Here is a 25,805-nt window from a genome sequence, read left to right on the forward strand (position 1 = left end):
TTAAGTTAAGGATATACTGCACTTGAGCTCCGGGTTGTGTATCTGTTGCCACATGAGAAATATCTGCTTGGGGAGGAAGCGGTGTGCGATCAGAAGCTCTTTGTAAATACACGGGTTGTAAAAGCCCATTTTTTCGGGAACATAAAAAGGTCTAATCTTCACGTATTTGTGACGGTGAGGACGTAAACCGGCTTTGGCCAGGCACATGGCGATGTACACGTCATCGATGGGAAGCAGTTGGACGTCCTTGGACTTTTGGTAAATGACCGAGGCGCTGTAGCCGGACAGTAAGAAGCCGCCGCCGCCGCAGTACGGGGGGTAGGCGTTTTCGGCGAACACCTGCCACGGCACGTAGTACTTGGTGTGCGACGTTCTGAAGGGACTCGCATTCTCGATCACTTCCCCCTGAAACAGATGCTTCCCGTTGTCGTTGAGGTCGCGGAGATACTCGACGACGTTGTCCGTATTGGCAAAAACGTCGTCGTCGCCGTTCAGCAAGAAGCGGGCGTTTTTGCAGTTTTGATCCAACCACTCCAAGAACAACACCTGCTTCAAAGTGAGGTTGAAGAACGTGTCGGTGAAATCCCACTGGAGAATGTCCCGGTGCAACTTCTGCTCCGCCCGAAGGAGCTCGTTCAGGCTCGTCTTCTCGTCGCCTGACGTCCCGGAAATGAAAACTCTTCGAATTGTCCGGCCCTCGTGCTGCCGCTCTTTGGCCCACGTCTTACGCAGCACTTCCCTCTGTTCGTAGTTTCCCGGTGAACTTTTGATGACCAGGAGGAGGAAGACATCGGACGAGCCTTCGGGGCCGCCGCACTTGTCGGGGACGTCCAGGAGCATGGGGAAGTGTCTGCAGTGGCGGTGGAAGAGGAAGTCCTTGATGTGGGCGGGGAGCGAGCTGAACCCACGGACCTGTGTGGCCGACGCGTTCCTTTCGCACTTGGGCCACGTCTTTACTATTTTAAGTGGCTTCGTTGGCGTTTCCCTCGCATCGATTTGAGAAGGAAGTTGAAGTTCACTTTTAGGTTGGTCTATATTCAGAACTTGATGAAGCATGACAACCCCCATCGCTGCAAGCACGAAGAGCAAGCTCTTTTTGTTGTACGCCAGTTTCAGCCTGAAGAGCACCTGTGGAGACAAACATGAAATGGTCAGTAGATGTGGATGCCCAGACGCCAACACTAAAACCAGAGACGGATCGACTGAAGCGGAGTCGGACGCCTTTGCCATGATCCTCTCTCATATTGTACGAGGAGAGTTCATCATTTGGTTTGAATTGACCTCATTTTTGTCCTGATTTGGAACGCGCTTGGCCCTGTTCGAGGCCTTGTTCAGTCCTGATACAGCTTTAGTTTTGCCTTTTATCCTGATTTAGTCCCAGTTTGTATTTTCAGCTTGAGACCTGTTACGTCAAACTTGTTTAGTGAAGCAGGCCCGTTTTGCCTGACTTCGCCCTTGACTGAGCATAAACAAAGGAGTTCAGGTCTCGTCTGTCTCACTCCAGACTTTCCTCATTAGGCTTGCTTAAGACGAGGGGCGGAATCACTGCCTGGAGTCAATCGGGTACGCCCCCCAGGTACGCCCCCCATCGGGTACGCCCCCCATCGGGCACGCCCCCCCATCGGGCACGCCCCCCATCAGGCAAGCCCCCCATCAGGCACGAATGAATGAATTAATGTTTAGAGAGTCACAAAAGTTCTTTGTGTAAATTATGCATAAGCTTTGACTGGAATGATGTCACTTCCTGTCATTTTCTTCAGATTTTTCAACGTTTTCTCCACAAATACCTACCCGATTGGTGTAAAACTATAATTTATAGGTACAACAGGTATACACACACCAAATAAAGCTAAAATTAGAAAATCGTAAATGCCTGTCATGGGCACTTGAAGGTAAAAGGGGAAAGTATTTAAGAGAGAGGTGTTTACAAGGGCGGGAAGAAAGAGCTATGACAGTCTGAACGCGGTAATGTGATCTTTTCTGAAACTGTGGACGCGCACAGGCTTTATCGTGGATTTTAATTGAAGTACACCTGGGTAAACGTTCTGTCCAGTAGCTCGTCAGAGTCGTGCTTGTTTTAATTACCTATTGTTGGTTTTTGCTGATAAACTACCTCTGATTAAAGCCGAAGCCGCGTCATGTGGGAAAGCGGCGAAGCAACAAAACCACTGACTAAAACCACTGACTTACAACGTACACTTCTTGCCATTGCACTTACACTTCTTGCCATTGCACGTACACTTCTTGCCATTGCTTGTACACTTCTTGCCATTGCACTTACACTTCTTGCCTTTGCACGTACACTTCTTGCCATTGCTTGTACACTTCTTGCCATTGCACGTATACTTCTTGCCATTGCACTTACACTTCTTGCCTTTGCACGTACACTTCTTGCCATTGCTTGTACACTTCTTGCCATTGCACGTATACTTCTTGCCATTGCACTTACACTTCTTGCCTTTGCACGTACACTTCTTGCCATTGCACGTACACTTCTTGCCATTGCTCGTACACTTCTTGCCATTGCACGTACACTTCCTGCCATTGCATGGCTTCAAGTTTATGTTTGTTTTCCAGTGAAAGCAATAAAGAAAAAGGATCTCTCCAGAGCCAAAAAGCATGACATAGTTGAATGACGTTCTTCACGACGCAACACTGAACTCTCCCTGTTTTAGAACAAAACATTTTCTTTTTCTCTTCTTCTCCTCTCTCTCTTTGAAGTGCAGAGAGTGAATGAAAATGACTACTTAAGCCACACGATAACATTAAAACACTTGATTGTTTGTTTCCGTTGCATAAAGTGTTGAGCCTATTTTGTCAATTGGAAAGTTTCATATTGTAACGTCACTGTGAGTTTCTTTGGAACTCTTGTGTCAAGTTGGCTTTGTGCCACGACTGGCATTTGATTAATTTGCGGCACAATCCTTCCAAACTGTTTTTTAAACAAAACTCAGATCCAGTGTCGCTGGGTTGGGTCAGAATCCGTATCAGAATCAGAAAAGGTTTATTGCCATTGTCAATGAACAGGATTCACTTGTTGAACTTGTCTTGGTGATTCGTAACAATGATAAAACGACCTACAGTACAGACCAAAGGGTTGGACACACACCGCAGAGTGAAGGCTAAAGGGCCAACAAGTGCTAAGCATGTCTGGGAACTCCTTCAAGACTGAAGACCATTTCAGGCGACGACCTCTTGAAGCTCATCAAGAGAACGCCAAGAGTGTGCGAAGCAGTAATCAAAGCTAAAGGAGGCTACTTTGAAGAACCTAGAATATAAGACATATTTTCAGTTGTTTCACACTTTTTTAAGTATATAATTCCACATGTGTTGATTAATAGTTTTGATGCCTTCAGTGTGAATCTACAATTTTCATAGTCATGAAAATGAAAATAACTCAATATATAAATAAATCAAGCCACCTGGTGATATTCCCATCAAGTCTACAGGAACTAAAGCAAAGTTATTATCATAATAACAGGATATGCTTCATACCTTTCATGACTATTAGAATTGAGCTTCGTGTCATTAAAGGTCTATCACACAATGGGAGGTGTGTTTTACCCTCAGGCTCTTCTTTAAAATCATCTTACTGTTTAGGTCGTCAGGGCCAATTCACATTTACATTAAAAACATTAAGAAAAGTAAAATGAGCTTGCAAAGAAACACACTTTTTAGAATTGTTTTTCATTTTTTTATATAGTTTGAAAAAGTAATCTAGCTTTTTACTTTTTTAGGCTCTCACAATATTACATTTTAGTGTTACGATTATTGTGAGATGAAAGACGATTTGACGACTATTCACAATTATTGACACAAACAGCAGTGAAATCATTGTTCACTTTCATTCACGTCGTCTAAATCAGTGGTTTGCAAAGCATGAGCTGAGGGTCGCAACACAAAGCCACACAATAAGCACTAAAACATCACTAAAACCGAATCAGTGGATTAACAAGAGCAGCGACGCACAACAACAGAACGCGCTGGGTTTGCGATGAGGAGATAAATACGTAACCGAAACTAACGCGCTACCATTTGAAAAAGTAACTAGTACTAGATTACATGGGTGCACAAAACTCAACACGTTATGTTCCTTGTTACTCTGAGTAATTTGAGTACTCTAACGCGTTATACCTCCAACTCTGCTGTAGATGACGCATCACCAATATGGCCCACACTGTGTTCAATGTTGGCCATATTGGTTCAAAATTTGCTTAGCATGACTCCGCAGTTTTTTTTCTATAAAATAAATAAATAAATGTACTTTTTTTTTTTATTTCAATGCCTTTTATGGTCTGCAGAAAAGCTACCAGAATTTACAAACTTGTAAATTTGTCAAAATTGCGTCAAATTTGAATCCGTTTTTAAACTGTTTAACCTAAACCAACTTTTTGTGAAATAATTGAATTTAGACAGATGTTCATGAAATTTTAAATGGGGAGCAAACATCGTCTCTATCAAAGAGTCGAGTCCCTCTCTTTCTCTCTTTCTCTCTTTCTCTCTCCTTTCTTTTTTTTTTAGAATATGGAATAGCGTAAAACACGTACTTTGAAGATGTACGACTTCAGTAGGTGGCGGTGAATGCACCTTTTCAGTTGGCTGCCAACCGCCATTAAAAGTAATAGAAGAAGAAGAAGAGACCATGTCATATTTGTTACAACGTAGCCATAGCGACGTCAGAAAACTCTCATGTTATTCAAATGATAAAATGACCAAACCTATGAATTTGAACATGTTTACACTTATACTTTTACAAACGCCTCCTTGGGCAGTTGGTGTAATAGAAGGAGAAAGGTTGGGGTGTGTTAGCGCTGTGGGGCGGCGGCGGCGTGGCGTGGGTGAGGGCCCATCATTGTAGCGGCCCCTCCTCTTGCTGTGGGGCGGCGTGGCGTGGGTGAGGGCCCATCATTGTAGCGGCCCCTCCTCTTGCTGTGGGGCGGCGTGGCGTGGGTGAGGGCCCATCATTGCCGCTTGCTATATCTTTAATGTTCATTTTGTTTGCTGTGACTGTGGGAACTTGGCGGCCTTTTGGGTCCCGTGTAAAAGAGGTATTTACAATGGGACACTCCTTGTTAAATAAAGGTTAAAACAATTATTACAAATATAAAACTGTTGTGTATTTGATAAGGATGTTGGCTCTTGTTTAAAGTCTGGTTGCTATGGTAACAGCTGTGGAACGACTTCTACCAATGTCATACTTGTGCTCTTGTCCCACCAGGAATAACAATTAAAAACTTTACACAAATGCTCAGACTGGGCGAAATGTTTAGTCAAATCTGAAATATAATTGTGTTCACTGTGTTTTAGTGAAAGATAAAGTCCAACCTTTCATATAAATTGTAATTATGTACCAATTTTGATGATTGATCAGAGATGATTTAAACTGTGTCATGTACATGCCGTTTTTATTTTCAACCTTATTTTATTTGTAAATCCTTGATGCCTTATTTGACTCTATAGACGTTGCTATTATTATTATTATTATTATTTTATTATTCATTGTTTTATGTTGCTCCTTAATGCAGAGATGAGTTCCTATGTTTGCAAAATGTGTTCAATGGCAATAAACCTTTTCTGATTCAGATTCTGACATAAAAGTCATTGTTTTGAAGCGTCTTCTGGTTCTGATGAGACCGTTCTAAAACGTCATACTACATTTGATGTAGTTTCAATACATTTCATTGCGAAAAGCTAAAACAGTTTCAAAGAGAAATGACAGCTGAAACTGAGCATTGTGAGATATACATGTCATCAAACTGGTTTAAAATGCAAAAACAATATGTAATTTTAGCTGATTAAATAGTTTGTTGAGTAAAGAGAGAGAGCCTGCACCCACGGGTTGTTTGGACAGAAGATAAATGTCAAGCACGAAACCATTGGTCTGAACTACAAACCCTGGTTTAGATTAAATTCTCTTCATTTTATTCTTATGCCATAGAATAAAGACCCTAACTCAAGGTCAAAGCGCGGATCGGTTCAGTTCAGGTTCAGTTTTACGTCTGAATTCTGTTCTTGATTAATGGCCATATAGACTTTTAATCCACTGAAGTTTGATCAAGTCCCCTTTAACTCTCACACAGCACCAGAAAAGAACGAGCACAAACAGCTTCTATTTAGTCAGAGGGAGATTGTCCTGTTCGAACCAAACCGCAGACTTCAAAGTGGAAAAGCAGAGTGTCTCTAAAAATCATGCCACGTTTATAAATGTTAAAGCCATCACTTACCATCCTCCTCTCCACTCCGCGTGTGTCGCGCGCGCATCGGCTCCGCTTTGACGCACCTGCTCCTGCAGCGCAGCGTCCGCAGAGAAGAGGCGGGAACCAAGCGCACTGGCCCCATGGACTGGCCCCCGCGTGTCTATGAGAGCACGTGCTCTGTGGAGTCATGTCTTTGAATATGAGCCTATACTTCTATTTAAACACACTCTCACGTAACTGACGACTGTTCTGGAGTAACTGGGACTTTTTGAGTAGATTAGTTTTAATGGTGTTCTCGTACTTGTAACTGAGAACAATTTTAGCAGGTATTTATAATTAGTTATCGATAGATTTAAAATCATAGCAAACAGCCCGCGGTTTTCTATTGGTTAGTTTGTACCTAACCAAAACAAAAGTTCTCATTAAAAGTTGGAGGAACGTTCATGAATAACTACATGATGAATCATTACATGATCGTGATGTGCTCTGGGGCGACTGGTCCTGCCTGCTCTCTCTAAACCTTTAAACACATGACATCACTTCATCACCTGATCTGATTGGTCAGAGCTCGGACTGATCGAGAATTATACAGCAAACGGGGTTAAAAGTAACTGCTCGTATCTTTTTGCATTAGCACTTTTTACATAGGCTTATTTAAGTACTTATTTAAGTACAAATTATATATCAGTATACACTTGAGTTAACAGTACTTTTACTAGAGTACAAATATTTACACCAACATTTATTAACAGACATTTAATTTCTCATTTCACTGCAGTGCATAAAGTCAGGGCAAGACTTTGAATGAGTTCATTTGCATATATTTGTTTTCTCAGAGTCAAATGGTCGATGATTGGCTCTTTTGTCATTGATCCAAATCCGAATCAGAAAAGGTTTATTGCCACATTGGAACTTGCTTTGGTGATTTGGTGCATACAATACAAACATACAACAATGAACAATGATTAAAAACAACCTATATACATTCTAAAAGTGCATGCGATGGTTGATACGCCTTCTTTGGGATTTACAGACGCTGACACAACATACTTCAGACACAACAATCCCGAAGTATTTGATAAAGAGTCATTTGTAATAGTTTAAAGAGGGTCAGCTGATGTTAAGCTGCTTTGACATAAGAAGGTGGAAATAACACTGCAACATAAACTGATATTACTGTCCTCTCTGGTATTATTGCCTGCATAAATATACATATAGAAACTCACTGTTTGTGGGCAAAGCAAGAGGAGAAAGTGCGGGGCAGAATCATTCAGCTCCATTGGCCCCGCCCACTTTAGCCGTGCTTCTGGAAATTAATTTCTCTTCAATTTTTTGCCCTAGGGATTTGGGAAAATTCCAATATTACGACTTAAAAGGCACAGCTAATGTTCATAAAGAGGCTGTTCACGGCCCAAAAAATACACGTACAAATTCAGCCAAATATTTTTTAGAAGTTTATAGAGTTTCAGAAACAGATTTTAAATAAAAGTGGGGTCTTGTGCTCATTACTCACCACAGAGCTCAACATTTTTCTCCATTCTTCTCTTTGAAGGGAAGCGCCACAATCCCGTGGTCATTGCGTCATTATTTACCTATAACAGCCACGGCACAGTGAAGCTCGTATTGTAGTTTGTTTTGTCTCAAAGCAAATGTCAAATTATGGAAGTTTTGATGATAAGATTGCTAAAATGTATTAAATATTAATTTGGGCCAATTCAGCAGAGGGTTTAAGGGCCGACAAAAAGTGGTCTGAGGGCTGCATTTGGCCCCCGGGATTTGAAATGTTGACACATAATTTGGAATAAACATCGTACATTTCTCTCAATAGAATATTCACCAAATTCACCTGTAAGTCAGACCTGTTCCCAGTGCATGTTGGACTCCGTCAGGGCTGCCCTTTGTCACCGGTTCTGTTCATAATTTTTATGGACAGAATTTTAAGGCGCAGTCGGGGGTCGGAGGGTGTCCGGTTTGGGGACCACAGGATTCCATCTCGGACAATGTTGTCCTGATGGCTCCATCAAACCCGGACCTGCAACATGCACTGGGACGGTTTGCAGCCGAGTGTGAAGCGGCTGGGATGAGAATCAGCACCTCCAAATCCGAGGCCATGGTTCTCAACCGGAGGGTTGGCATGCCCTCTCCAGGTGGGTGGGGTGTCCTTGGAGGAGTTCAAGTATCTCGGGGTCTTGTTCACGAGTGAGGGAAGGATGGAGCGTGAGATCGACAGGCGGATCGGTGCAGCGGCTGCAGTGATGCAGTCGCTGCATCGGACTGTTGTGGTGAAGGAGGAGCTGAGTCGAAAAGCAAAGCTCTCTATTTACCGGTCGGTCTACGTTCCTACCCTCACCTATGGTCATGAGCTTTGGGTAGTGACCGAAAGAACAAGATCGCGGATACAAGCGGTCGAAATGAGTTTCCTCCGCCGTGTGGCTGGGCGCTCCCTTAGAGATAAGGTGAGGAGCTCGGCCACACGGGGGGAGCTCGGAGTAGAGCCGCTGCTCCTCCACGTCGAGAGGAGCCAGCTGAGGTGGCTCGGGCATCAGTCCCGGATGCCTCCTGTGCGCCTCCCTGGGGAGGTGTTTCAGGCATGTCCCACCGGGAAGAGGCCCCGGGGAAGACCCAGGACACGCTGGAGGGACTATGTCTCTCGGCTGGCCTGGGAACGCCTCGGGATCCCCCCGGAGGAGTTGGAGGAAGTGTCTGGGGAGAAGGAAGTCTGGGAATCCCTGCTCAGACTGCTGCCCCCGCGACCCGGCCCTGGATAAAGCGGTCGAAAATGGATGGATGGATATCAACACGTGCAGTGAGAGACCAAAGACCAACGTTTTAGAACTTAATGAAGGAAACTACACTTAACTTAACAGGAAAGTTTCTCAACGGTAAAAGGAAAACCTACGGAAAAAGAAACAGAAACCATCCTAGTTTGGCTTTTTATAGAGTCTTATTCAGATCATTTAAAAAAATCAGACCGAATGCAAGGAAAATCAAGCTGCAAGGTATATGAAATATACAGATAAACCTGTAACCCAGTTATTATTTTTACTTTCTATAATTTTTCAACATTTTAGAACAGATAGCGAGAGAGGGAGAGAGAGCGAAAGAGAGAGAGAGAGAGATGTCCAGTCCCTGATTGTCGGTGCAGTTGTAGTCAGCAGTTTTTTTTGTATGCGCCAAACGTATCCATTTACTGTGTTCATGGCAGGGTTTTTGAGCCAAGATTCATAGTTCTGAAATAAAAAAGAATGGTAATGCCCAAAATAGTCTCTTTGTGGATTTCAGTCCAATATCTCTGAGCAACAGGACGGTCCTGAAACACATGGTTGTGGTTTGCCTCCTGGAGCCACAGTTTCTCCAACAGTGTGTATTTCCCTGTGAATTATGGACCATTTGACACGGTGTTATGAAAAACAGAACTTACTGCAGATGATCTGATTCTCCACTGTGATTTACCCATTTTGTTTTCCCATTCATTGTCAGTCAAAATAAAACTCTCGGTCCCATTTATTCCCCTTTAAATTTCTGATTTACAAGCTATAATAAATATGTCAATCAAAGGGCTATTGCTGAGTTTAATTTCTCGGTCATAATAACTCCTTATTACTATAAAAGTCCTGTTTCTTCAATCAAAGTATTCTTTCATCATATCAAAGCTTTTCATGTGATTTTCTTTTGCTATCGATAGAAAACCTTCATACCTTTAGTTATCCAGACTTTAAATTTAAAATCTGCTTTAAGATGCGCGACAACAAAGTCGATCTGACCTCCGACCTCGTGTCAGGTGAAGAGAGGGTCAGAGCTGTCAACCAATCACCAACTGGTGACGAGCTGGATCCGCTGGCGGAGCAGGACGTCATGCCAACTCTGTGTTGCAGGCTCGGATCAAAACCAGTTTAAGGTTTGAATATATTTGTTTAGATTATGTGTTAGAATTTACCCAGATATTCTTAACTTCCTCCTAATGATTCAACCGTTTGCCATCTGCCAGCAAAGGCCAGTACAGACTTGTTTTCAGACAAAAGCCCCAGCCGCTCCTGGCATCGGTCCAAACAAAGAACTGGACACACCTGAACTTTGCTTTACATATTTTTCACCTCCATCAACAGAGCCATCTTAATCATCATCATCATCACCATCATCACCATCTTCTTCACCATCACCACCATCATCACCATCTTAATCATCATCATCATCATCATCACCATCTTAATCATCATCATCATCATCACCATCTTCTTCATCATCACCATCTTAATAATCATCATCACCATCATCTTCTTCATCATCACCACCATCATCACCATCTTAATCTTCATCATCTTCTTCATCATCACGACCATCCATCATCATCACCATCATCTTCATCATCTTCTTCATCATCACCACCATCATCACCATCTTAATCTTCATCATCACCATCATCATCTTCTTCATCATCACCACCACCATCTTCATCATCACCACCATCCATCATCGTCTACATCTTCTTCATCATCAGTCCAAACTCCAAACCACGCCTCCCACATTCACGCATCCAACATGGCGACGTGCGGCGCGACCAGGCGAAACAGCGTCAACATTTTCACCTTTTCTGCCATTATTGTCGCGCACCTTCTGCTCCAGCCGTGTCTCTCGGCTCCTGTGAACAACGGCACTGCCTCTCAAGGTCGGTCCCGTCTCATATTCAACGGTTCCGTCTCACATTTCCCCGTTTAGCTCCACTTCAGCGGAGGTTTCTGGGAGTTAGCATCGCGGTGCTAGCTGGCTCATGCTAACAGTGCGTATCAAAGTGAAGACGACAAACGCAAGCAAAGTTCAAAGTTTTTTTTACTGTTTTCTATTTCGATTTACCCACAATTAGTGTGTGTGGAATCAGTTTAGGTTATTTGATGCGTATTGTTAGCGTGAAATTGCTGCGTGAAGTGTACAAAACGACTTGGAGCTTCCAAAGTTTATATGAAATAATTCGTTTTTGCTAATTGGCTGAACGTTTTAAATAATCACGTATCAAGTCGTAGTTTCCCTCAAAATACGTCCTGTTTGATGCTAAATTTATGACAAACTTTTGAGGTTTTGTTCGACTTCCACGTCAAACGTTTGTGTTGTTGTTATAACACGTAAAGCATAATGTGGTGTCGTAAAACAGATGGTTACACGTAGAACAACAAGTCATTGATTTATTGAAAGAAACGGCCCAATCGTTGTTGTCAAATGTAGTTTTGGTTTGAACTTTGAAAAATGAAAAGCTTTTTCATAATTTGTTTAGCTCGGTTTAATCCATCCATTTTCTACCGCTTGTTCCCTTTCGGGGTCGCGGGTGACTGGAGCCTATCCCAGTGACTTCGGGCCTAAGGCGGGGTACACCCTGGACAGTGGCCAACTTGTCGCAGGGTCTCGATTTAATCCATAAATGTTTATTTCTTGAGTTTTATTTTGCTTTGTTCTGTTATATCAATATTACTGTGATATTTGATAATACTTTTAATTATTTTACACAATAATGTCAGTTACGTTAAAACAAATCCTGCCTTAATGTATTGGTCAGAGAATAAAACTAACCAAGACTAAATCATGGCTATTTAATTAGAAAAAAAAACATTTAATTTATTTATTAAATTTTTTAACTGTATATTTATTCAGCCAAATATATACATATAATGATATAATAAAAAATTGTTGACACAAATAAGCAGACATTTAGTCATTGTTTTAGTCATTTATTGGGAAAATATGACATTGACAAAGACTAAAACCAGACCCAGAAATAGCTTTATTTTCAAAAACAAAAATTCCCAAAGTAGGTGGAAGGAACTTGCTTTGGCGTTAATAAAATGACAATAAAAAGCAAAAAAATACATTTAAAAAGATTAAAAATAAGGAGTGAAAAAAAAAATGGAGTGAACAAAATAAAATAGAAATGAAGTGAGACCCTGTAAGTCCTGGTGCGTTCACGTGGTCAGTTCGTGGTCAATCGTACTGTATTCGGACTCGACACAGACGCCGCTGTTCACTGTTCATTTCTCTCGGCCACGGTCATGAATAGGCCCTTTTTTGTCCTCCCTCACTTGGGACTCAGCGACCACCTCCCGCACCAGCCTCTGCGGCTCAAATGGCACTAACGTCTGCATCCGACACGCGTTCTTTCACGTCACGCGGTTTCAAAGTGCGGTGTTGGCAAAAGAATCTGAACACTGTACGCTTCAATAGCACGAGTTCTTACACAAAGTTCACAAATTCAATCGGGATTTCAATTATTGCTCCGTTGAATCACACGGATGTTGTAATCGAAAATACAGTTGCCTTCTGTGCAGAATTCTGTGCAACAGTTCTGGACTAAAGCGGGACAATTTGAGCATTCTATATCATATTACGGGTTAAAAATTAATCTATTGGCTCAGGTTAGAGATGTTTTTGGGGATCTTTCACGTGCCAGTTTATAAAAAGTTGCATTTATAACTTAAACCAAGAATTAACATTGACAACAAGATCTAAAACCAATAGAAAACATGCACTAAATGAAAGTTGAGTTGATTTAAGGCGCTTTCTTGATGCTGTCCAACTTGACCTGAATTCCTCCAAGGCTTTTAAACACATTATTATTATATTATTTATTATCACAAATGTATAACCAATAAAATGTAAATGCATTTCTTTACAGGTTCATTTAAACAGAATAGTATAATAGTGTAATAACGTTTGAGAGACGGACGAAATCTGAACTGCTCGGCTAAGACAAGAATCTCATGCATGTCAGACCTGAACTACAGGTTGAGCAGGTTCTTTTTTTACAGAACAAATTGCAATTTTGTTGTCTGGAAATAGTGTGATAAAGTGTACAGATTATGCACAGTGAGTTTTGAAGATATTCCACGGTGTTTCCTCATCATGTTAGCTCATAAAGGTCTATTGCGACTGATCCCTGCGCGTTATCGTAGTCCTGTGTTGTTCCGTAACTGAGGCTCGGGAAAATTGAAAAAGACATACGAGGAACTGCAAGTTCCTCTGCCTGTCCCGGTGGAATGGCGTGATCAGATCTGGTCAGTTCTGCCGTTTGGAACAGGAAGTTAGTGGACCTGTTTTTATTATTAAAGTGCCTATGACGGGTGTTTACAATTTTCTAATTTTGACTTCATTTGGTGTATTTGTACCGATTGAGCATATATTTGTGGAGAAAACATAGAATGAAATTTCCCCATGTGGGACAATAAAGGAATATCTTATCTTATCTTATCTGTAGAAAATGACAGGAAGTGACATCACACCAGGGGCATTCCTACCTGTCACTTTAGTTTGCATGAATAACACAAAGCAACTACTTTTTTAACTCTTACTTTTTTAATTCAACAAAATAAGGTCACTCGTATATTTTTATGTGTCAAATTTGGAAAAAATTCAATCAATCAATTCAATTACAAACAGGAAGTGAAATTACAAACTTAAAAAAAATTAAACTGTAGACATTTGTTATAATTCAGTGACTTCTTTGGTCTCACCAGGTTCAACATTTCTTCTCTTTTCTTGTCTTTACAGGCCCACAAAATGGAGGCGATGTCCTTCTAGATTCGGCCGTGAGCAGCCAGGCCCAGGCCGCGAGCAGCCAGGCCGCCGGCAGCCAGGCCCAGGCCGCCGGCAGCCAGGCCCAGGCCGCCGGAGCGATCGCCGCAGTGCCTTTAGAAAATGACCTCAACGCCAACACAACCACCCCCAAAAGTCCTGATACCAAAAAGAATGAATCTGCTCTAACTCCACAAGCTCCTGCTTCGGACGCACAAACCACCAACGATCCCAAAGCGGCGTCTCAAAACCCAGCGGTGACACCGGCCAGTCCAAACAATGCCTCAAGTCCATCAGATTCTGGAAAGACGCAACAAACCACAGCAAAGGACGGTTCCGAACGCGGGAAAGATGCGAAAAACTCTGGAACATCTGATGGTTCCCCAAAATCGCCGTCGGCAGCAATAATGACGCCACAAAAAGATGCTAATGCTAATATTACACAAGCTGTGACGCTGGATCACGCTAACAAAGGAGACAACACGACATATGATGCTAACGGCGCTAAAGCAGGTGCTGGAGGCAACGCTAACGAAGCTGACGAAGCTAAGCCGAATGTTACGAATGCAGCTAGCAACGTTAAGGACATCGTGAAAGATCCGGTTGCCACTACAGCCGCTCCAAACGACTTGACGACGACCAACGCACCGACAACTCAACAAAAAGCTGTCAGTTTAGCTGAAGACGAGATTTTGGACAGAACGATGGTAAGAACGACGAGATGAGTCGGTTGTTTGTGATTATTAAGGTCACACAAAAAGCTAAATATGTTGTTTTGGAAGCAAAAACATAACTTCAATTCAATTTAGTCACATTATCTTTACTCTGCTTTGCTTCAGAAAGTTTGATTTCATAGAGTTGGTCACGTTCAGTCAATCGCAATGTAATCGTGCCATCTTAAAAACTAATAATTGTGTCTATTTTAGGAGCAAAACTAGATCTTTTCATTTCAACCTGTTGCTTTTCATTTCAACCAGTGCCGTTTATATTATAATTACTTTATTTCTGCATTCAGAAAGTTCTATTTTATTAAGCTGGTCACGTACTATTGGAACAGTGATGTATTTAAATGAAAGAAGATTAAGGATTTCACTTCTGTTTGGTTGTAAATCAAGTCCTTTTTATTTCAATCGTTCGTCCAAAAAATAAAGTTAGTATATTATGACTAAAAACAACTGGATAAAAGTAGTTTTTTTTTTTTCATACAGGACATATTGTTTCCCAAACTTGAGGAACAGTAACATGTTATATATAATACAACGGAAATTAAATACAAGATTTTCTCAATAATGATGAATTATCGTTCAGGAGTTCGACACTTCGGACGACGACGCGGCAGAAAAGGCCAAACCCACGTCGCCGACACAAGTCACGGACGCCACGGACGAACCCGAGATGGACCTGACTGATCCGTCCCAAATGAACGCGGCGGACGGGAAAGCGCTGCTGCCCGGAATAACCAAACAGGTGAGGCCCGGGCAGCCGACGCCTCCCGATCGAGCTGCTTAATGGCGCTTTTACAGACTGTCACGGGCACGTTTTAGCACATTTCTGAGGCATTGTTGACATGTTGTCGTCTTATCGTTCCCGAGATCGTTTCAAAGATGTAGAATAAAGTCGAGATGTACGTTTTCTGTCGATGTCGTCCAGTCCTGCAGGTAAAGGCAAGTCGTGGTTTTCCTGGCGTCCGAGTAAACGTGTTGAGTGCAAGGGTTAAGGACTGTTTATTTTATTTCATTTTTTTTTTATTTTAATTTTAATTTTATTTATTATTTATTTATTTTGAATTTTATTTATTTATTTATAATTTATTTTGTTTATTTAACTTCTTTCATTTAACAACAGCCACAAGAATTGGAACAAGACCAGAGAGTATGTGGTGATAAAAGGCATCCACAAAGTTCTAAATAAACGTCACATTTAGTCCAAATGTCGGTCCAGTCCGCGTTTTGATGCCAATTGTTTTTAATACGACACAGTTTAAAAAACCAAAAACAACTAAAAATACACGTTTTGAAAATCACTCTTATTTTGACAGCCATTAATTCAATGTAGAATTTATTGCCTTTAGACATAACTCGTTACCCTGGTGGCGAGATACGTCACCACGAATGCAATAATTCAGGGCAATGATCTCGGCTCGTGTCCAAAGAAATGTTCAGAGCAACAATTAAAATAAGTTTAGAACTTTAATAAACTGCTGCATCAGGTCCAGTTTGAGAAAACATCCTCAACTTTTTGTTTTGTTTTTAGAAAAAATAGTAAATACAATAAATAATACAAATACAAAGTAATCATAATGATTACTTTGTATTTGTATTATTTATTGTATTATTTATCTGATGTAGAATAACAGAAGTTTTAAAATGAATTTAAATTTGTTGCTCTTTTGAACGTTGATTTGATGTCTCACACTGAATGCAGTCATGTGATCATGTGATCATGTGAGTCACGGTGCAGGCAACTCTTGCCACCTTTGAGGATTAGAAAACCTTATCACAAACAGTGGCTTGTACCACACACACACGCAGGCAGGCACACACAGGCACACACACCCAGACACAGACACACACACCCAGACACAGACACACACGCACACACACACAGACACACACGCACCCAGACACAGACGCACACACACACACAGACACACACACACCCAGACACAGACACACACGCACACACACAGACACACACGCACAGACACACACACAGACACGCACGCACACACACACACACCCAGACACACCCAGACACACCCAGGCACACACGCACACAGACACACGGACGGACAGTGCAGCGACTCACTTCTCGTTGCCTTAAATAGGTGGAAAACGTCTATGATTTGAATGTATTTTTCCTGTTCCACTTTGAATTGCCTCGTGTACAAATTGTGCTCCACAAATAAACTTGCCTTGCCCATGTTGCTAAGCGATCAGACTACAACCTGTCAGATATATTAGACATCACAACGATCTGTTTAAGTTTCTACAGCTGCTGCGAGTGCCTGATGCTCCCGGTGAAGGAGGCGCTTAACACGGTCAGAGGCTCGTGTCCGGACGGGGCGCAGCCCTCACTGCTGCTTTTTGCTCCCTGATCAAACACACACACATTAATCGAGTTGCAAAATGGCATCGTGCATGTTTTTAGCATCGATATAAGTTAATTGTAGTGATTATGGTGACGGGCCGTGGCAGAGTAGCTTTAATGGCATTACATTTACCGTAAGCCCCATTATCACAGAACACAAAATACTGCATTGCCTTTTATTCGCCACAAGAATCGTTGCTGCTACAGAACGTCATGTCTTTCATATTGACCAGTCTGTCTGAGTCATTTCTCCACATGAACGGTAAAATGGACTAATGTTGGCCTTGTTCTCACAGTTCGAGGGACCAAACCTGTACGACGACGGCGACGACGACGAGGAGGACGACGTGTACAACGGATACGACGCTCTGCTGAACGTGAAGGTGGAGGCGGGGCCCAAACGTCCGTCCGATCTGGTGGTGACGCGCCTGGAGCCCGTCGACGCCGAGGAGCAGAACTCGCACTTCTTCTTTCACCTCGTCATACTGGCCTTCCTCGTCGCCATCGTCTACATCACCTACCACAACAAGAGGAAGGTCAGTGCCCCGGAGGCCCCCGCACAAGGACCCGGTCTGTGCATCACTCTAACCGCGTTGACATCTGGGCACTGGGCGGGGCTTACTCAAACTAGAGCCGCAGATTGAGGATGACTCTTGCAAACGGTGATACGACTGAAGCGTTTCACTCTTTCTGTTATAGATTTGAAAGAAAAGCTGATGAGCCGAGTGCAGTATTGAGAGGCGCAGGCAGGGCCGGAGTAAGGGTCTTGGAGGCCCCGGGCTAATAGATCTTGAGGTCCCCATGTGAGGGTTTAGAATCAATTGCAATCCAATCAAAGTGTTCCACGTAAAGCAGACGTCACCAAACAAAACCTACTGTTTAGAATTAAAATGAGTGAAAATAAGTGAGGGGGGCTAGGGCAGCTAGTGAAGTGGAACAATTCATAAATCAACTTCTTGTAATTTTGTGCGTCTTTTTTGCTCGCTCCGCTTGCTATCGCTGCTTTCCTTATTTATTTTGCTTTTTAATCACTTTTTGTCTTCCAAACATTTTTGCTTAAGACTTTTTCAAGTAAACCAAGGATTTTAAGAAAATTTTTCCAGTTTTAACGACATATCTGATGCCAGCGACATGTCCGGGAGAAGAAGTGAGAAAGACTGTGAACGCTGTCGGAAATATCAACAAGAAATTAATGAGCTGAAAACACGGATATTTGTTTTGGAATCTGAAAAAGTTCTTCACGATACCATTCCTGTGTCAACCGATGGTAAGAAGAGCATACTTTTTACAAGAAAAACTGCTACTTTCAACCTAAACCGCAGTGACTCTGTGTCGTTTCCAAAACTGTCTAAAAACCAGAAAGACCAGGCTGTTTCTTGGAACAAACTTGGAGCAAAGCCTAAACGATACAAAGATAACGTGAAGTCACCTAAAATACAGCTCACCAACAGATTTTTACCACTTTCAGAGATGGAATTAAATGAAAAAAGGAAAGATGACGTGGCCAAAATACAGTGAGGAGGATCTGTGCCAGGAGCCAAGGTCAAGATTGTTTTAGTTGGGGACGGCGCGATAAGTCACATGACGCATGAAAAGATAAGCACACATTCTTTTCCAAGCGCCACTGTTTCTGAGATAACGTCACTCCTTCCAAATATTATGGCTAAGCATGGAGGAGCTAAACAGCTGATTGTGCACGTGGGTGCGGTGGGAACTGAAGTTTTGAAAAAAGACTTCTTGAAGTTATTCGACGTGCTTGATAAAATGGAAATCAAAACTTTCATAAGTGGACCTCTTCCAAACATCGACAGGAGGATAAACAAGTTTAGCCGGCTTCTTCAGCTGAACACATGGCTGTCCAAAGAGTGCTCCCCGAGAGGACTACACTACATTGAGAACTTCTATCTATTCTGGAAACGAGAGGACCTGTTTAAGAGAAATGGCCCCCACCTATGCAGAGGTGGAGTGAGGGTGCTGACAGAGAACCTGCTCCACGCTCTGAGGCATTGGACTGGGCCTGGACAGGGTCCTGAGCAGATAGTTAGAGAAGAGAGGAATGAGAGAAGAATTCCTGATCAGCCAGAGACCGAGCCAATATTTCAACATCAAAAGCACCACAACCTCAGCCTCCACCAAAGGATTCATCAGCAGCTGCTCCACCACCACCAGCAAAGGATTCAGCTCCAGCTGCTCCACATTCACCTCCACCGCCTCCAGCAAAGGAACAATCTTCAAAGGCCTTGGACCCATCTGTGACAAGCCCAACAACATCCCTGTCATCGCCCCTGCCTTCACACCAGCCCTGGGTTCCCCCTGCAACATCTACTCCCACTAAAGATTCATCATTCTCCTTCTCATCTCCACTCTCACCCATGGGCCTTCCCAGCCATTTTGAAAGTCTGATCAAATCAGGCATTAAGATGGCTCCACTCACGCCCAATATAGCAAGGGCTATGCCGACTACACCAACAAAAGCCCCACCACCCATCCCCCCTCGCCTCTCACCTGGTCCCAAACTCTCCTTGGCTACAAAAGCCCCACCACCCATCCAACCTCGCCTTTTACCTGGTATCTCCCATAGCTAGGATGCACTGGGTCTCAGCGTTGCCGGGACTTATTGTCACATTAAAAATCAAACCAAAAATCAAACCAACCCGGGGCCCTATGTAAAAAGAGCCCCCCCTAGTGCTATTTCTGTAGTCACATCATCACACAGATGGAAAAACAAAATGCGAGTCAGGCCCAATCTGAGAAATGTGATTCATATTCCCTGTGAAAAGATAAAGCCCAGTCCCACTGAAACTAGTCTGAAACTTGCTATGCTAAATGTCAGATCCTTATGTAACAAATCTCTCTTAATTAATAATTTTATTTCTTCTTATAATCTTGATTTTATGTTTTTAACTGAAACATGGCTTGACAAAAACACAGGAAATGTAGTTCTGATAGAATCTGCTCCACCCAACTTTAAGTTTGAATCTGAAACACGAGAAAACAAAAAAGGGGGTGGAGTCTGTGCTGTCTTTAGAGATGAAATAATTACCCGCAGGTTGTCTTTTGGGGTGTTTTCATCATTTGAGTATGTATCCTTTAAAATGGAGCTAAAACGGTCTCCATCCATTCTCTTCATTGTTTTATACAAGCCTCCCCAGCACTGCCAAAGTTTTATTGATGATTTTACTGAGATTCTTTCAGTCATATGCACAGACTTTGATGGTTTGGTCATTACAGGTGATTTCAATGTGCATGTTGATAATATTTGTGACAGAAACGCTAAAGAGCTTGATGCTGTCCTTGAAACCTTCAGTCTTACTCAGCATGTGAGAGGCCCCACCCACAGCAAAGGACACACTCTAGATCTCATAATTACAAAGGGGGTAAATATTTCAAATGTCAATGTGATCGATGTTGCTCTGTCTGATCATTTCTGTGTCTTCTTTGACCTGTCTGTTTCTCCCAAACCTCCGGTTGGTCCTGCAGTTGTTCAGAGGAGACACATAAGTGATGGCACAGGTGCACTGTTTATGGAAATGATAAACTTTGAAAATGTCTCATGTTCTAATGTAAATGATTTGTTGAACTCTGTTACATCTAGTGTTTTGAATGTTCTGGACACCATCGCCCCTATAAAGGCTAAAATGGTTAAAAATAAGCAGAAGGCGCCGTGGAGAAATGATGATTCGGTCAAGGCACAGAAAAGGGAGTGCCGCAGGGCCGAACGGACATGGCGCAAGTCAAAGCTCCAGGTTCAAAAAGAGATTTACAAAGAAAAGCTGAACATGTACAACCTAATCTTATGTAGAACTAGGGAAAGATATTTTTCTGAAATAATTGGAAGCTGCAGTAACAACTCGCGTGTCCTGTTTGCCACAGTAAACAGATTAACAAACCCTCCAGCTCAGCTGCCGTTAGAACTCATTTCTACATCCAAGTGTAATGAGTTTGCATTATTCTTTAATGACAAAGTTCAGGGCATTAAAAATGCTATAAATCCCACAATGCAAAAAAATACCCTAAAACCACCAAGACACTTAGAGCTAACTCACTTTGCACCAGTAACTGACAAAACTGTCCATGAGATCATCACCAGTCTGAGTTCATCTACATGCTGCCTTGATGTGTTACCCACCAGATTTCTAAAGTCTGTGCTGAACAGTTTGTTAGCACCACTCACTCACATAGTTAACATGTCGCTTCAATCTGGAACATTCCCAATGTCTTTGAAAACTGCGGTCATAAAGCCTCTCCTAAAGAAGAGCAGTCTTGATGCTGCAGTACTGAGTCATTACCGGCCCATCTCTAATCTGCCATTTTTGGGCAAAGTCCTTGAAAAGGTTGTTTACCAACAGCTCACAGATTTCCTCTTAATAAACAACTCATTTGATGTTTTTCAGTCAGGTTTTAGACCTCATCACAGCACTGAGACTGCTCTTGTCAAGGTGACAAATGACATCCGCCTGAACACTGACACGGGCAAAGCCTCAGTCTTAATTCTGTTAGATCTGAGTGCTGCTTTTGACACTGTCGATCATGGGATCCTCTTACAGAGACTAGAGGACTGGGTGGGCATCACTGGCACTGCCCTAAACTGGTTAAGGTCCTATCTGGAAGACAGGAAGTACTTTGTTGAAATTGGTAGCTGTGTCTCAGACCACATGACCCTGACCTGTGGAGTGCCCCAAGGGTCAGTCCTGGGTCCCCTTCTGTTCAACCTCTACATGCTGCCGTTAGGTCAGTTGATACGCAGTGAAAATGTGTCCTATCACAATTATGCAGACGACACTCAGATCTATGTTTCACTATCGGCAGGTGACTATGGACCAGTAGATTCACTCTGTCACTGCATCCAACAGATCAGTTTGTGGATGCAAAACAACTTTCTCCAGCTGAACTCAGACAAGACTGAAATAATCGTTTTTGGCCACAGAAACATAGAGAAAGTGTTAGCGGTCACCTCCAGAGTCTCGCTCTAAAACCTACAAACCAAATTAGAAATCTGGGGGTAATAATGGACTCAGACTTGAACTTTAATAGCCACGTCAAATCAATAACATCAGCAGCTTTTTACCATCTAAAAACATTGCCAAAATCAAAAATATAGTGTCAAAACCAGATTTAGAGAGACTTATCCATGCGTTTGTCTCCAGTAGATTAGACTACTGTAACGGCCTGCTCACTGGTCTCTCCAAACGAGTTGTAAAACAGCTGCAGTACATCCAGAACGCTGCTGCTCGGGTCCTGACTAGAGCCAGGAAGTATGATCACATTAGTCCTGTTCTCAGGTCTCTGCACTGGCTCCCTGTGGCTCAGAGAATAGACTTTAAAGCAGCTCTGCTTGTGTACAAGTCTCTCCATGGCCTAGCACCAAAGTACATCTTGGATATGTTAGTGCCATATGAACCATCTCGGACTCTGAGGACCTCAGGGACCGGCCTCCTGCTGGTGCCCAGAGTCAGGACAAAACATGGGGAATCTGCGTTTCAGTTTTATGCAGCTAAAATCTGGAACAGTCTTCCTGAAGATGTGAGACAGGCTTCAACTCTGACAATGTTCAAATCTAAGTTAAAAACAGTTTTGTTTAGCTGCGCATATGACTGAAAGGATTTTTTCTTTGCACTCTTCTCTTTTGTTTGTGATTTTATTAGTTTAGAAAATCAGTTGGATTGATAATTTTTAATTTAGTTAATTTTATTGTATTTCTGTTTCTGTAATCTCTTTGTGATTTGAATGCATTTTTCCTGCTGTGAAGCACTTTGAATTGCCTTGTGTATGAAATGTGCTCTACAAATAAACTTGCCTTGCCTTGCCTTAACTTTGTCCAAATGATCGCTCACTTGCCTAATGCGTTCTGAGCATCCCAAACATTCACCGCGACGAGTGTAAAAACGCTTATTATTCACCAGAATAGATGCTTTTACAGATTTGACTTGATTGCGTGCAAAAATTGGGTACTGGCCCTTTAACGTTATCATCCAGAAAGCGGAAACGTGATCTGTTGGACCGTTTGAATGAGAGAAAATTACGTATTTTACCGGTGTCTGGTCTCGGTGTCAATAATAAAAGATAAATCGTGATATTTCTTCTTCTTCTCTGTCAGATCTTTCTTCTGGCCCAGAGTCGGCGCTGGAGGGACAGTTTGTGCTCCCGAAACACGGTGGAGTACCATCGCCTAGACACCAACGTCAACGAGGCCATGCCCTCCCTCAAGATCACGCGCGACTACATCTTCTAAGCTCCGCAGTCGCACCTCACGTAACCCGCTTTCAGACTCGAGCGCGCCACGTTTCGCCGTGGAGCTCAGCGGTCCCGTCCGGAAGTTTAATTTACCATTCAGCGTTTCTCAGACTGCGGTACGCGGGGGTGGTTTGTTTAGTTTAAAGCAGAACTGATTACGTCGTCGATGGAGCTCCCCCTGCTGCTCCCGTGTGGAAATACATCGTCAGAGAACGGACATAAAAAGCTTAATTTTCTCCTTTTCCTCCTTTTTCTTTTTTTTTCTTTCTTTATTGAAATACGCTATAATCGCAGAGAAAAAAAAACATTTGGCATGCACAAATATTTAAAAACTGAGCCAACTTTTGTCGATGTCCGCCCGGATTAAAAAAACACTTAAAAAAACTCCCCAAAAATACTTATTTAACCTTCACAGGGACAAAGACATTAAACAAGGTCAAAATGTTACTACTTTCTGCTTTAAAGTACATCAAAAAAACTGTTTAGTCTTCCTTTAGGTCTAGTCTTCCTTTAGGTTTAGTCTTCCTTTAGGTTTAATGCTTTCGATCTTCTGTTGACATTGTGTAGTCTCATTTTAGAGCTTTATAGATCTGAATAAGCCCAATAATAATAGTTGGGTAGAGGAGTCCAACATTAAGAGTTAAGCGGCTCTGCGGTCACTAATCTCCAAAAACGAGATGGTTTTCTGTTAAAAAACGCATTGAAACATACAGTTCTGCAGTATGCTTTGATACCTCTGTGGTTTATAAAGAAACAATAAGTTAGTTACTGCTGATTGTCCCGAGCGAGCCTTCAAAACCCTTTAATATGATTTTCTCGGGGGCTTTTCATCTTTTTAAGTCTATGGCAACAAATGAATGGTAACATTTTCTTCCAGAACCGAGTGCGCTCTTGAGCTCCATCGACCAGTGCTTCTCAAACTCGGCGCTGCCAAATAGGGCTCCAACATTTAGGGAAAACTAAAATATTGACAAACGGCAATTTTTAGTATGAAGCTAGCAACCGTTCTGCAAGAAAATTTAAAACTCGACCCACTTATGGTCATGAAGTTATATCATGCATTCAGGAAGTGCACAAACGGTCCGCAAACCCGTTTTCCCCCCTGATAACAAAAACAACTTGAGCGTTGAAATTCCAGAAAAACCGCGCCCTCTGCTGGCGACCGCGGCATTCTCCGTGCTGGGAAATCCCGCGCGAGCCGTATTTTAAGGCGTCGAACTCGAAATATTGCAGTTAAAATGTCAACGTAGCTGTCGTCTGCGTGCTTCAGTTTGAGAACCATTGCCTTTGAACGCAACGTCTTTGCTCCAACTTTAAATCCTTTTTTTTAACAAAGTCTTCTACAAAGTGCTTTTTCTATTTCCTGTATTTTTTGTGTGTGTGTAAATATTTGTTGCTAATTTAATAACTATATTGTTTGAGATTATTCCAGCCTTACACTTTTCTATTTCCGTCACGCGCTCAGTCCAGTTTTGTCGACGACAGAAATGAAAATTCTAATGTTTTTTTATCTTTTTGTTTTTTTTTAATCACCACATGAAGCCAAAAATGTGCAATGCATTTTCCACAAACCTGAATTTAGTTTGAATGTTTTTTGACGGTACGATCTTTAAAACGACTGCGGCGGCCTTTGGAGCGGGAAGTTTTGACGTTGACGTTGGCTGTATCTGTTTTTTGTTGTGTTTTTTAAAATAATTCGTCGTACAATCACACATTTTAAAGGTGCACTGGGTAACTTTTTCGGGCGCGAAGTTTTGCGAAAGCCTTGTCCCGATAATGCAAAGAAGTCAAGTGGACGGCCTGCTTCAAAACGATTGTTACGTGTTTGATTATTATTATTAATCATAATTTAAAGCAGGAGGTAGTATCTTTAGCTAGAGCTCCACCTGCAGCTCCTTTGTGAAAATACACTTGAAATAAGCCTGTATAATCGCATAGAAAAACATTTAACGTCACATACGTCACACACACACACACACACACACATATATATATATATATATATATATATATATATATATATATATATATATATATATATATATATATATATATATATCTCTATATATATATATATATATATATATATATATATATATATATATATATATCTCTATATATATATATATATATATATAATATTTTTTTTTTTTTTTTTTTTTAAAGAGCCAGGGTTTCTCAGGAGACTTTTCTTTGGTTTGACGTTGCAAGTTGTTCCTCTACGAGACAGCAGGGGGCGACGACGGGCACTTCAAACGCCCGGAAAATGCACATTTAACCGTCACAGCGACTTACAAAGACGTTTCATAAAATAAAGTACCTGCTTAGTTCTCCTTTTAAAGTCCTTTACCTCATATTTCCTGGTTTAGTTCATTTTAAACTGTTAGTAGCGTCCCAAACCTATCTGCATGCATTTTGAAGTGCGATAAAGTAAATAATAGATTATAAATGATAAAGCAAATGTATGATGCCGACATGAAGACCCTAAAGCAGGATAAGCTACACTGTCGGGAGCAGAATGAATCGCTTAAAACCTCGCGGCGCCGCCCTTTGACCTCCGGACCGTGCCCAGGTTTGGCTTCGCAGTCGTATGCGGAGCCGGGCCCCGTTCGTCTTTGTTTTTGTGGCTTCGGTGAAAGTCTCTGTCGATCGCGTGTCGCTTGACGTGATAATCCTTGATCAGAATGTGCACTTTATCGAGTCGACCAGCGAGAGATTTGCACCCGCCGC

The 25,805-nt window shown here is 42.1% G+C and overlaps 1 protein-coding gene and 1 pseudogene across 1 annotated transcript; one reads left to right on the top strand and one right to left on the bottom strand.

Moving 5' to 3' along the window:
* LOC140360452 (N-acetyllactosaminide beta-1,3-N-acetylglucosaminyltransferase 3 pseudogene) lies at positions 1-4,197 on the bottom strand (annotated as a pseudogene).
* A 6,497-nt stretch (positions 4,198-10,694) lies between these two features.
* Positions 10,695-25,051, top strand: cunh5orf15 (chromosome unknown C5orf15 homolog). Its single transcript, XM_072446069.1, has 5 exons — positions 10,695-10,863; positions 13,728-14,458; positions 15,060-15,218; positions 17,138-17,377; positions 22,939-25,051. The coding sequence occupies exons 1-5, from the start codon at positions 10,737-10,739 to the stop codon at positions 23,071-23,073; spliced, it is 1,392 nt and encodes a 463-aa protein (XP_072302170.1). The 5' UTR covers positions 10,695-10,736; the 3' UTR covers positions 23,074-25,051.
* The last annotated feature ends 754 nt before the right edge of the window (positions 25,052-25,805 follow it).

This window comes from Eucyclogobius newberryi, unplaced genomic scaffold (assembly GCF_026437365.1).
Source record: "Eucyclogobius newberryi isolate DKJ021-1_F unplaced genomic scaffold, fEucNew1.0.hap1 SCAF_15, whole genome shotgun sequence".
In the NCBI taxonomy this organism is placed as follows: Eukaryota; Metazoa; Chordata; class Actinopteri; order Gobiiformes; family Gobiidae; genus Eucyclogobius; species Eucyclogobius newberryi.